At 44.7% G+C, this 13,307-nt stretch overlaps 1 protein-coding gene across 4 annotated transcripts in view; it reads left to right on the forward strand.

Moving 5' to 3' along the window:
• The window catches only part of LOC137538867 (transmembrane protein 272-like), a 168,285-nt gene that overhangs the window by 105,565 nt on the left and 49,413 nt on the right, over positions 1-13,307 (forward strand). For 3 of the 4 annotated variants that reach the window (XM_068261254.1, XM_068261251.1, XM_068261253.1), the window contains 2 exons: positions 1,653-1,780; positions 2,842-2,914. In XM_068261254.1, the coding sequence (XP_068117355.1) occupies positions 2,906-2,914 (9 nt within the window). In that variant the 5' untranslated portion in view covers positions 1,653-1,780; positions 2,842-2,905. The other variant, XM_068261252.1, reaches the window with a different exon arrangement.

Genomic DNA, 13,307 nt, shown 5'->3' on the forward strand with positions numbered 1-13,307 from the left:
CCCTCAGAATTCGCCTGCGTGTGGAATGCATGCGAATCGCCGCTAATGTATTTAATAGGGAAATCGCCTGCGGCTTTGGTATGCGAATTTTCATGCAAATTCGCATGGAAATCAATGGAAAAGCACACCGGCACTGCCATGGTTAAATTCGCATACAGCGTCATCCATGCGAAACCGCATGTGAAATTCGCATCCGCAGGCGAATTTTTACCACGGCAATTCGCACCACACAAGTGGAAACGGGCCCTAAAAGGTTATCATGCTGTTGTGTATCTTTTAGACCAGAGAGACACTCTGAGTTCAGGTCTGCTTTCATCTTGTAGGCTTATACATGAGTTACTTGGTAGCAGATAACACAGTGCAGCAGCAGCACTAACAAGTATACTCAGAATGTTGTGTGTGGTGACATGACAGAGATCATGTAACTTTGGGCTATACAGGAATTGATAGCAGAAGTCCTCTTGTATCTCTCCTACCTTCCAACACTGCCCTCTAGTGGGGGTTAGACAGTAGTAAACTGCTTCCTACACTGCCTACTATATCTTCTGTTTTATTGCTACAGTCCTTGTACTGCAGCTTGATCCTAATAATTAATATAATACCGTGACTGAGCAATATTGCAGCCATTTTTATACTTTCATTATGTGTGGTGGTGCCACGTTTCACGCTATGTAGCAAAAGCAAGAATCAAGGTAATATTAGTACGCAACATAAAATGAATTGGCCTTGCATTCAACTAATTAAACTGGCAGTTAAAAGGTTAAATTGTGAGCTCGCAAGGGCGGGGTTCCCTTCTTATTGTCTCTCGTAAATGCTGCATGTTTTGTTACGCATGGTCTGTATTAGTCACTGTCACGTTTATGTGGTTTACCTCCTCTGTGTGCATGTACTGCGTTGTACAGCACCACAGAAGATGCAGCGCTATAGTTCATGCAAAAGTCTCAGTAACCAACTCACAGCTCGGCAAGGCAGTTCTCCCAGTGATTCACTGCAAAGCCTACTGAGGGGAGCATTAAAATGATTTAAGTATATAAAGGAAATTGTATGCCTTTTTTATTTTCCTCTCACGGAAAGTGGAAACCTGCTTATAAGGACCAGTCCATCAAAAAAAAAAAAAAAAAAGTAAGCAGTTAAAATCTATCAGAACTGACAGGTTTTGGACTAGTCCATCTCCCAATGGGGCATTCTCAGGGTTTTCTTTGTTCTCAAAAGCATTTCCTGAATAGCAGATGCTGAGTCTGACAGAATAGTGTGCAAGGGAGGCTGGCTGCTTTCTTACTATTTTGTCAGGTAAACTGTCATTCAGGAAATTCTTTTGCAAACAAAGAAAATCCTGAAAACCTCCCATGAGGAGATAAACTAGTCCAAAACCTGATGGTTCTGTCAGATTTTAACTGCTTGCTTTTTTTTCCCCGGAGTGGTCCTTAAAAAAAAATTCCAAGATGGCGCATGAAGGAGAAAAGGTGTTGTAATCTCAAATTTCCCTCGCCTTAGAACGGTAGAACATTTGCTTACTGTAAAACTATTCTTGCAAAATATATTTTGACTCAGTTCCTGTGTTCTCATGAGGGAAAGGTCATTTGTTTTTTTTTTTTATTAGGCAAACACTGGACGTGTGTATTTCTGTGTGATGAGGGTTAATGTTTCCACAGGAAAGTTGACAATCCGATGGTGAAACTCTGATCCTTGCACCCGCTAGCAGGAGAGGAAGAGAGGACGCCAACACAAGTTTGCAAAGCTGAGTATCAGGGCATGAGCTGACGTTTGACAGCTAGTTGAGGTGAGTGTTGAGAGTCCAGCCCTTTTTCTTCTTACTTCCAGGCGGTGTTCTGACTAAACCTACAGCCTGCTGGCTCAGAAGCTGCTCGTCAGTAACTCAGACATGGCAGAATCATAAAGCTTTAAAACTGAAAGACAGACAGAAGGTCACAGAAAGATAGAATGCGTGAGTGAGGGATGGGAATGCGTAGCTTCTGTATATTTCATAACTGTACTGCACTGCATAACAACAGGGTGTCCTGCTGCAGGCAAGAGAGAGATAGATAGATAGATAGATAGATAGATAGATAGATAGATAGATAGATAGATAGATAGATAGATAGATAGATAGAGGGAGGGTGAAGTAGTGAGAGGGTGGGTGATGTACTAGCTGCACAGTTCATCTCCTATTCTCTGCTGTTGCTATGGGAAGAAGACATTGCAACGCTCTCAAGGATACTTCGCTCATAGGGGTGGGAGAAGGGAGGGTGGTGGGAAATGGGTTTTCTAGAGGGAGGGAGAGAAGCCCAGCTTGTTAGGGCAAGCACAGGGCAGGACTGACACCTTTGAGAAAATCTCGCAAGGAGTCTCACTGTCAATGATTCCTGCCACCAGCCACTTCACAGGGAGGAAGGAGACAGAAGAGGGGGAGGATGACTGATTGTAACGTTATGTTGTGCTGGGAGGGAAAAAAACCCCAAAGAAATAAAAAAAAAAAATCTAAGATGTGATGAGGGGGATGTATAATAGGCGAGGAGACAGAGGAGGAAGAGGGAAGCAGTATTGCAGGAGAGCGGCGTAGGAAATGGCTTGTAGCGAGTAGACATTCTACAGGTGGATGAATGAGTCAGGGGGAGCTATCTAGGCTCTTGCGTCCTCCCACAGGACAGGGCTTATTCATTCCACTCTCCCTCCGGTCCTCTCTCTCTCTCTCCCTCTCTCTCTTTTATTTCTTCATATTACCACAGCAACATGAGATGCTGCTCTTCTACACCGGTCCCCCCTGCCTCTGCACATCATGCTTCTTTATTGTCTCTCTGTTTCATTCAACGCAACTTTACATTTGTGCCTCTCTCCCCTTAGGTTGCGTCTAACTCCTGCTGGGAAATCGCCTTGTTCCTGAAGCCGCCACGACACATCTGCTTCAATGGCTGGGGTAAGAACCTCACTGTTTCCTGCGGGGCACATTTAGAAATTAAAAAAAAATAAAAATAAATCAATGGGACTTTGAGCTGAGAAATGATTGTAAAAATACCATTTATCTATTTTATTAGCCTAATTCTGTTTCTTCTCTGTTTCCATCATCTGTTTACGTTTTTATTTTCTTCTATGTTTTTTGGCACATTGGCAGATATATGTGGAGTGGGGGGATGGATGGCAGATGAGCTTCTTATGTATTGCAGCCCCTGGTAACTTCTATGGTCAGCAATGACTGCAGTGCACACCTAGCAGTGAGTCAGACTCGCATTCCTGTGTCCATTGAAATCTGTGCAGGGCTCGCATGCTCTGTGTGCTAATTACTGCCTGAAGTGAATGAGGTCTGCTACGCACACACCGCTGGATTGCTCAGCAGTGGGCGTCAGGCTGCGTCTGTGAGGACTCATCGGTGTGACCACGGACAACAGTCAGCCAATGTGCTTACCTCTGAACCACAGGGAGACCCCTAGAGCCAGTTCAGCCAAAGGCCTGTTTTCCCATCTAAAAGCGACTCAAACTGCATAATATATTTTGTAGCAGTGTGTTTAGAGGTACAGTTCTTCCAATCCATGTTCCTGTGATGGGTTATGATTGTTGGTTCTTCCACGGGTGGTACCATCTGTAAAGTTGTTCTTCCCTGGGCTGTACCATCTTTGAAGTGGATCTTCCTTGGGTGATACCATCTGTGAAGTTATTCTTCCTTAAGTGGTACCATCTGTGAAATGGATCTTCCCTGGGTAGTACCATCTGTGAAGTGGATCTTCCCTGGGTGGTACCATCTGTGAAGTGGATCTTCTTTGGGTGGTACCATCTGTGAGGTGGATCTTCTTTGGGTGGTACCATCTGTGAGGTGGATCTTCTTTGGGTGGTACCATCTGTGAAGTGGATCTTCTTTAGGTGGTACCATCTGTGAAGTGGATCTTCTTTGGGTGGTACCATCTGTGAAGTGGATCTTCTTTGGGTGGTACCATCTGTGAAGTGGATCTTCTTTGGGTGGTACCATCTGTGAAGTGGATCTTCCTTGGTTGGTACTGTCAAAGTGCATCTATTTTTGTGGGTAAATCCTGACTAAGTAGAACTTTGCTGGGACAACCCACGTACTGCCATTAGAGTACATTGAACAGGTGATCTAGCAATAGGGGATGCACAGAGTTGCAACCGTACCTAGGCCCATGGATCAAAGGGGTTCATTAAGGGTCTGTCTTCGCCAAATTCAGCACCATTTTACCTATTTGTTAATGCTAGAGGTGGTAATGAGCTACTCTATAATATTATTATTTAGTATTTGTATAGCGCCAACATCCGCAACGCTGTACAGATTAAATATTCTCACTAGCTGTCCCTCAGAGGAGCTCACAATCTAGTCCCTACCACAATCATGTGTCCATCATAGTCTAGGGCCAGTTTTCAGGGGAAGCCAATTAGCTTATCTGTATGGTCATGAGATGTATAGGAAACTGGAATGCCTGGAGGAAACCCACGAGACACGGGAATAACACACAAACTCTGTGCAGATAGAACCTTGGCTGAGATTGAAACCAGGGACCCAGCGCTGCAAGACAAGAGCGCTATCCACTACGGCGCCATACTTTGAATGGTAGCCATCATCACTAATCAAATGTTTCTCTCCTTTTGCTCATTCTTCTTTCATACTAGTAGCAGTAGAATATTGTACCATGTTAGCCATCAGTAAAAGCAAGACATTTTGAATCAGGATGATACCATTTATTGGCTTAAAGGGCAACTGAAGTGAGTGAAAGATGGAGGCTGCCATTTTTATTTCCTCTTAAGCAATACCAATTGCCTGGCTATCCTGCTAATCCTATGCCTCTAATACTTTTAGCCATAGTCCCTGAACAAGCATGCAGCAGATCAGGTGTTTCTGACATAATTGTCAGATCTGACAAGATTAGCTTCATGCTTGTTTCTGACATTATTCAGACACTACTAAATCCTAAGAGATCAGCAGGACTGCCAGGTAACTGGTATTGTATAAAAGGAAATAAATAGATATATTTCTCACTTCAGTTGTCCTTTACGTTAGCCAATAAATGGTATCATTTATGGATTCAAAACTTCTTGCATTTTCTTTCATACTGATGCTATCCTTGGAAAACTGGTTTTGGCATTCTGTATTATCTGGTGATTACACATACAGTGGTGGAGGCTTGTGGCTCTGCAGCATAGGCTGCCATTGGGCAACATCTTCTGCAGCGCTGTACAGAGTACATAGTCATGTCACTAACTGTCCTTCAGAGACTCTCACAATCTAGTCCCTACTATAGTCATATGTCCAGGGGCGTTCCTACCATTGAGCGCAGGGGGGGCGTAGCGCACCGGGTGACTGACAGCGAGGGGGTGTTGCCACGACTCCCCACAGCAGCAGAGCAGAAGGGGGAAGCAGCTCCAAAAGGAGGGGCAGCAGTGGGCAGGAGGGCCAGAACCCCCTCCCTCACCTGGTCCCCTCCTTCTGCCTCTCTCTCCCTCCATAGATTAGTGGAAACTGCAGGCTCGGCTGGCGGTGGGCGGGGAATTACTCACCTCACTTTCACGTTCCAAGCGTTGGAGCGCTGCGTCATGTTGTCACCGGTCTCCGTCTTACATGCCGCCCACTGTGCTTTCTGATTAACGGAAGCACGAGTGGCATTGAAGACGGAGATCTGTGACAACATGACGCTGCACTCCAGCGCTTGGAACGTGGAAGTGAGGTGAGTAATTCACCGCCCACTGAGCCTGCAGTTGCCGCTAATCTATGGAGGGGAGAGAGGCAGAAGGAAGGGGACCCAGGTGAGGGAGGGGGGGTTCTGGCCCACCTCCCCATCGCTGCCCCTCCTTCTAGCGCTGTCTCCCCTCCTGGGGCAATTATACTAGCTATATTGGGGGCAACTGTACTACCTACTGTGATGATCTGCTCAGCTGCCTGTGCAGGCAGGCAGCTTTTTGACCATTGTTTAGGTTTGCATGCTGCAGGACTCTGGAAAGAAGAGCTTCTGTCAGTTTTGCAGCTTGTGCTTGCTGAGCAATTTGCATACGTTGTCATGCAAATTGCCTGGCCACATTCATTGGAGGCGTGTACTATAAGTACTATGTGTGTCCCACAATGCTTGGCTGGTCATAAGGATTCCTTCCTGTGAAACTCTCCTGGAGGAGTGTCAGCCATGCTCTTTGTTTGAAGATCAGCTTAGAGTAATTCCTGGAAACTGTGCTAGGCAGGTTCCCTAGTGCAGTTAGGATTGTTTATCTGTTTTGTTTGTCTGTTGCGATTGTCCTGTCCCAACGGTGGTCAACAGGAAATCGGTCTGATCTCTGTTCTTGGAGCATAGCTGGTGCAGCGGTTGCTACCAGCTATCTCTTCTGTTCTGCCTCTCTGGATCGCACTAGCATCCTGCGCTAGTGCTGTGGATCCTTCTGTTCTGTTACTCTGTCCCTGGATCATACTCGCTTCGCGCTAGTGCTGTGGATCCTTCTGTTCTGCCTCTCTGGATCGCACTAGCATCCTGCGCTAGTGCTGTGGATCCTTCTGTTCTGTTACTCTGTCCCTGGATCGCACTCGCTTCGCGCTAGTGCTGTGGATCCTTCTGTTCTGCCTCTCTGGATCGCGCTAGTCACTTTCGCTAGTGCTGTGGATCCTATCTCCCGCCTGTTCCTGTTTTCGTGTGTCTGTCTTGTCTGCTACGAGCGCTTGCTGGAGGCTCGGTGAGGTAACCGTTGAGCAAGCGCTCGCGTCTTCTGTTTCATGTTTGTCTGTCGATGGTTAGTTAGGCGTGCTTCTCTCTATTGTGCTTATCACGTGGAGACCGCGCATAACCGCGTGCACTGTTGCGAATGAGTGCGGTGTTCGCGGTTAGCTAGCGTTTGTTATTTTCCGCATCCCCTCATTGTATGATTTGCTGTGCCTTTGCTATCCTCGTATTCTGTTCTGATCTGACTTCTGGCAATCGCCTTTCTTGCGGTTGCGTTTCTGTTTCGTATCTGGTGTTGTGTGTGCGCGGTCGCGGGGTGGCGACTAGATTGGCGCACACACATACAACCTGTCCCTTTGCTCGTTCTCATTCGCAATCGCTTCTCTTGCGATTGCATTCTGCGCTTCGTACAATTCCTGTCTGGCATTTGTGGAGGTACAGAGGATTGGTTCCTCTGCACTCCCCAGCGCCACCTGCCGACAGGAATTTCCCTCTACGGGTGCGTAGCACCTTTTGCTGGGTGCCTGCAATTATACGCTCATGGAGGATTTCCGCCGTATCAGCGCACGCGTTGTGCGCTGCACACGGAGAAAGTTCCACAATTGTTACACCTACACTGGGGGCAAATGTACTACCTTCACTGGGGGCAACTGTACTACCTACACTGGGGGCAACTCTACTAGCTTCACTGGGGGTAACTCTACTAGCTTCACTGGGGCAACTGTACTACCTACACTGGGGGCAACTCTACTAGCTTCACTGGGGGCAACTCTACTAGCTTCACTGGGGGCAACTCTACTAGCTTCACTGGGGGCAACTCTACTAGCTTCACTGGGGGCAACTCTACTAGCTTCACTGGGGGCAACTGTACTAGCTACACTGGGGGCAACTGTACTAGCTACACTGGGGGCAACTGTACTAGCTACACTGGGGGCAACTGTACTAGCTACACTGGGGGCAGCTATACTACCTTCACTGGGGGCAACTATACTACCTTCACTGGGGGCTTCTATACTATGGGCAACTATACTACCTACAATGGGGGTAACTATACTAGCTATAATGGGGGCAACTATACTACCTATACTGCGGGCAACTATACTACCTACACTGGGGGGAACTATACTACCTATACTGGGGCAACTATACTAGCTATACTACTGGGGCAACTATACTAGCTACCTATAATGGGGGCAACTATGCTACCTTTACTCGGGCAACTATATTACCTGTACTGGTGGCACCTATATCTGGCATTACCTGACATGGCGTGTTTAGTATGCTGTATTCACTCCTTTTTTTTGGGGGGGGGGGATGTCTTATAATGCCCAGCACTGGGTGTTAAATGCCCTAAGTACGCCACTGCATATGTCTATTGTAGTCTAGGGCCAATTTGTTTTTTTAGGAGGAAGCCAATTAACTTGTCTGTATGTTTTTGGGATGTGAGAGGAAATTGGAGCACCCAGAGGAAACCCACACAGACATGGGGATAACGTACAAACTCCTTGTTGACCTGGATGGGATTTGAACCAGAGGTGCCCCCGTTTAAATAATCTATAGAAATATAAAATTTATCATACTGCTAAAATGTAATCAGAAAAAGATCCTACTAAATAAATGTCATATACCGGTGGAAATTAATTTTCAGTCAAAAAACAGCTGAAGTGCCAGACGTACAATTTTGTGGCTCTATCTGCTTCCTCAGAGGCTCCACAAACTGTTTGAGCGAGTGTCAAAAACTGATTTCATGGGCCCTTTAAATAAATGATGTCTAACGTAGTAGATCCAGCTGTGGATTGATTGTTGCACTTAAATATGTTGACAATTACTTCAATTCACTAATTTGGTAAAAAAAATTTAAATAAAATACCCCATTCAGCGTTTTTATGTATTTTTTTTTCTCCAAATTCACTAAGATTTTCACACGTGGTAATAGGCAATATACCAAAAAAACTGCATGACAATTCAGTAAGATACCTCGTGCGGTATGTAATTCTGTATTTCAAGAAACAGGAAAACTGTTCCAGATTCAGCTTTGGATTGATTGTTGCACTTACAAGATGCCCGAGGTGAAAATAAACTAATGAAATAAACTATTGTATCTCTCTTCCTTCTCCTAAAAATGACTTCTTAAGATATTCCACAAATTGTATTTTATTTTTAAATCTACTTTCTAAGCTCTATCTGTTTTATTGTTTTTGCTCAATGCTCAATGACACATTAATTGAAGTATGTTTGAGCTAAAATCTATGTCAGAGCTCTAAACTATAATATATATAAATTTTTTATCTCTGTCCTGCGCTCAGAAGCCCTTTTCTGCTGGGAAAGTGTTTTATAGTTGGAATTTCTTATCAGTGAGGGTCACACTGTAGTAACTTCCTGTCTGAGTCAGGACTGAGTCAGCCACTTACATACCTGATATTTAACTCTTTCAGGCAGAAAAAGAAAAAAAGGAACTAAGCATAGTTATTTGTGTGCTAGGCACTGTACATACCCATGTCTATCTCATCATGTCACATGTCACTTCGGGTATGCTTTAAATATGTTGACAATGACTTCAATTCACTAATTTGGTAAAAAAAATTACAAAAAATAGGGAACATCCAGTATTTCATTCAGTATTTGATGAATTATTGCATTGCAGGGGTGGCCTGGGGGGGGGGGGGGGGGGGGGGGTTCTTTATAGCCCTAGCAAAGCACCACCATGAATTCTAATTAAAATAATCTAATCCCTGCCATATGTATGGTAACTAGGGTTTTACAATTATTAAGATGCCTGTGGCCCATATGCAATTCACTTTTAACCTGAGTTTTCTCCTAGGAGATATTTTCACAACTTGAAAATAAAATGGCCTTTAAACCACTAGCAGCAAGTAAACAAATACTTAACCACTTCACCACTGAGGGGTTTTACCCCTTGAGCACCAGAGCAATTTTCACCTTTCAGTGCTCCTTCCATTCATTCGTCTTTATTATTACTAATCACAATGAAATGAACTATATCTTGTTTTTTTCACCACCAATTAGGCATTATGCCAAGAATTATTTTATTCTAAATGTGTTTTAATGGGAAAATAGAAAAAAATGTGGGAAAAAATTATTATTTTTCAGTTTTCGGCCATTATAGTTGTTAAATAATGGATGCTACTGTAATTAAAACCCATGAAATGTATTTGCCCATTTGTCCCGGTTATAAAACCGTTTAAATTATGTCCCTATCACAATGTTTGGTGCCAATATTTTATTTGGAAATAAAGGTGCATTTTTTTCAGTTTTGCATCCATCCCTAATTACAAGCCCGTAGTTTATAAAGTAACAGTGTTATACCCTCTTGACATAAATATTTCAAAAGTTCAGTCCCTAAGGTAACTATTTATGTTTTTTTTTAATTGTATTTTTTTTTTGTAATTACAAAAAAAAAAAAAAATGGGGAGTGTGGGAGGTAATGAGTTAATTTATTGTGTAAAACTAATGTATTTGTATATGTAAAATGCTTTAGGGTGTAGTTTTACTATTTGGCCACAAGATGGCCACAGTGAGTTTGTTGTCATGCGACCTGTAAGCGTATATATATATATATATATATATATATATATATATATATATATATATATATATATATATAGTCCCTTTCTCACTCAAGACACAACTAAAATGTTAATACATGCTCTCATAATCTCTCGTCTGGACTACTGCAACGTACTACTTTGTGGACTACCGTCTAACAAACTGGCCCCGCTCCAGTCAGTACTGAACTCAGCTGCTCGTCTCATTCATCTCTCTTCTCGATCTTCCTCTGCCGACCCTCTTTGTCAAGCTCTTCACTGGCTGCCAATTAACCAGAGGATTCAGTTCAAACTCCTAACCCTAACCTACAAAGCTCTCCACGATCTCTCCCCCCGGTACATATCCTCATTAATCTCCAGATACAAACCCAATCGCAATCTCAGATCGGCACATGATCTTCTGTTGTCCTCCTCTAGAATCAACTCCTCACATTCACGTTTACAAGACTTCGCACGCGCTTCACCCCTCCTCTGGAATGCCCTCCCACAACACATCCGTCACTCGCCAACCTTTGTTACCTTTAAACGCTCTCTAAAAACACACTTGTTCCGACAAGCATATGCTCTACCTTAGGCCACTTCCCTTTGTACTAAGACCAAATTGCACTCCTACTAGGTATCCTAAAACACAAAGCCTCTATATATTTGCTGCATACTACCCCTCCTCTTGTTTCCCCCCATTCACTTTAGATTGTAAGCTCGCAAGGGCAGGGCTCTCTCCCCCTTTAGTGTCTTGGTAACCATTATACATTTTATTCATCATGTTAATTTTATCACTGTCATTACCAATTCTATAATTTGTATTTTGTATCATTCTTTGTATTTTGTCACTAATTATGTATCTTGTATATTGGTGTACACCATTGTCTGTATTATTATGTACCCCATGTTTGTTTCTTACTTTGTACAGCGCCACGAAATATGTTGGCGCTTTATAAATCAATAATAATAATAATAATAATATACAGTATACATATAGGTAGTTTGGGATGTATGGATTTGCAGAGACACTTAACTGGTTTGGGACCCCGGTAAGTAGGATCTATGCCGCATCTGGCTCTTTAACTCTGATGCGTAGATTCTATGCCCTGGGCTGCCACGGTCCTGAGCCGATTGCTGCTACAAGAGAAAGTATACTCGGCCGTCATATGACAGTCAAACTTCCTCCTACTGAAAATGGCTCCTGAATAGTAAAATAGTAAATGCTGCCTCTGGCCCTTAAAAGCCCTTCCCGACTGCCTAACTCCGATAGGCGTCGGGAAGGTGGCTCCCCAGGACCACCTAACGCCGATTAGTGTCAAGTACTGGGGGGGTGTTTTGTAGGGGATTGCGCACTCCAATGTGCACACATCCCCACTTAAGTGACAGAGCCCCACTCCATAAACAGTCTGCTTGTACAGCGATGCGATCTACCGCAGCACTGTACTGGGGACAGCCCTGTCACTCGGCTGTCCCCTGGAGAGGCTCCGAATGTGATCCCCTCTCATAGGCTGATGCCATAGGCTGAGGATCTCCCTGATTGGCTGTCAGGGGAAGGAGAGGGGAGGCAAAAATTTAAGAAAACATAGGTATTTTTATTTAAAAACAAACAAAAATTAAACAAATCAATAATAAAAAAAGAAACATGGCAGCAGCGATCAGAGCCCACCAACAGAAATCTCTGTTGGTGGGCAGAAAAGGAAGGGGGGGAATCCATTTGTGTGCTGACTTGTATGGCTCTGCAGCAAGCCATTAAAGTTGCAGAGCACTGAATTGTAGAAAAATATGCCTGGTCACTAGGTAGGTGTAAGCCTGTGGTCCTTAAGTGGTTAAAAGAGTCTGAAGTGAAATGTTTTTTTCCAAAACAAATACTCACCTAAGGAGAGGGAAGGCTCTGGGTCCTATAGAGCCTTCCGGCTTTCCTCACAGTCCCCGCATACCTGCAGGATCCCCCCGTCAGCAGTCGACCACCGTTCCGTCGTAGACTGCTCTCTTCCGGGTTGGGCTGGCTGTGGGAGTCATGGGAAGCGCTCGGACTTCCAAAGACCGGTCGCTCCTTGATAAAGCCGGATGACGCCCGCGGAACTAGTGGGTGTGAGAAAACGTGGAAAAGCCGCCGCGTGTACTCAGAACAAGGTGGCTGATTCCGCGTCCAACGCGGCAGTTGGCACGCGTAGGCCTACACCTAGTAGTATGGCCGAACGCGGAGAAACCGCCGCATGCCTTGATAGCGGTGCGGCGGTTTCCGCGTCCAGCGCGGTGGGTGCTTTACATCACATGTCCGGTGTGGCTGGGACTGATAGTCCACCCAGGTTCAGAAGGACGCGCGCGCGCGCGCTGAGAGGCAGAACTTATATGACAGCCAGAAGGGAGTCAGCTGACCAAGCCGGTCAGCTGATGGCAGTACCGCTTCCCATTGGTCCAGCACTTAGGGAAGGCGCTGGAGAGCGCTTTGCTATATATACTGGGTGCTGGTCATTCTCTGGTTGTCTGTCGTTGTGATCACTACGTGGTAGCACTCAGACCTGTTTGTCAGTATCTGTGTTATTCTCTAGACTAGTTCCAGGGTGTTGATGACTACGGAGCTCACACCCAAGACTAGGAATACTGTGTATTATCTGTGTTATTATTCAGACTAGTTCCTGGGTGTTGATGACTACGGAGCTCACACCCAAGACTAGGAATACTGTGTATTATCTGTGTTATTATTCAGACTAGTTCCAGGGTGTTGATGACTACGGAGCTCACACCCAAGACTAGGAATTAGCTTTACCATCCTGTTATACTTCAGACTAGTTCCAGGGTGTTGATGATCAAGGAGCTCACACCTATAGACTAGACACTGTTGATTATTTGTTATGACCTTCCTGCTTTCCTGACCTCTCTTCTGATCTCTGATTTGGTACTTCGCTATATCTGATACTCCGTTGCCAAACCTTGCTTGCCTTAGGACTTTTGTTTTGTCTCTTCCTCTGTATCTTACCTGTCTGTCTGTTGCCAACCTGGCTTGTCCGACCTCGAGAACTATCTCCTCTGTTTAGAGATAGTTCACAGATCTGTCAGTGACACTCCACCATTGGTGTCACTCACACTCTGGTCCTTCCCACTCTCAGTCTGACTCCTC

The sequence above is a fragment of the Hyperolius riggenbachi genome, chromosome 11 (assembly GCF_040937935.1).
Source record: "Hyperolius riggenbachi isolate aHypRig1 chromosome 11, aHypRig1.pri, whole genome shotgun sequence".
In the NCBI taxonomy this organism is placed as follows: Eukaryota; Metazoa; Chordata; class Amphibia; order Anura; family Hyperoliidae; genus Hyperolius; species Hyperolius riggenbachi.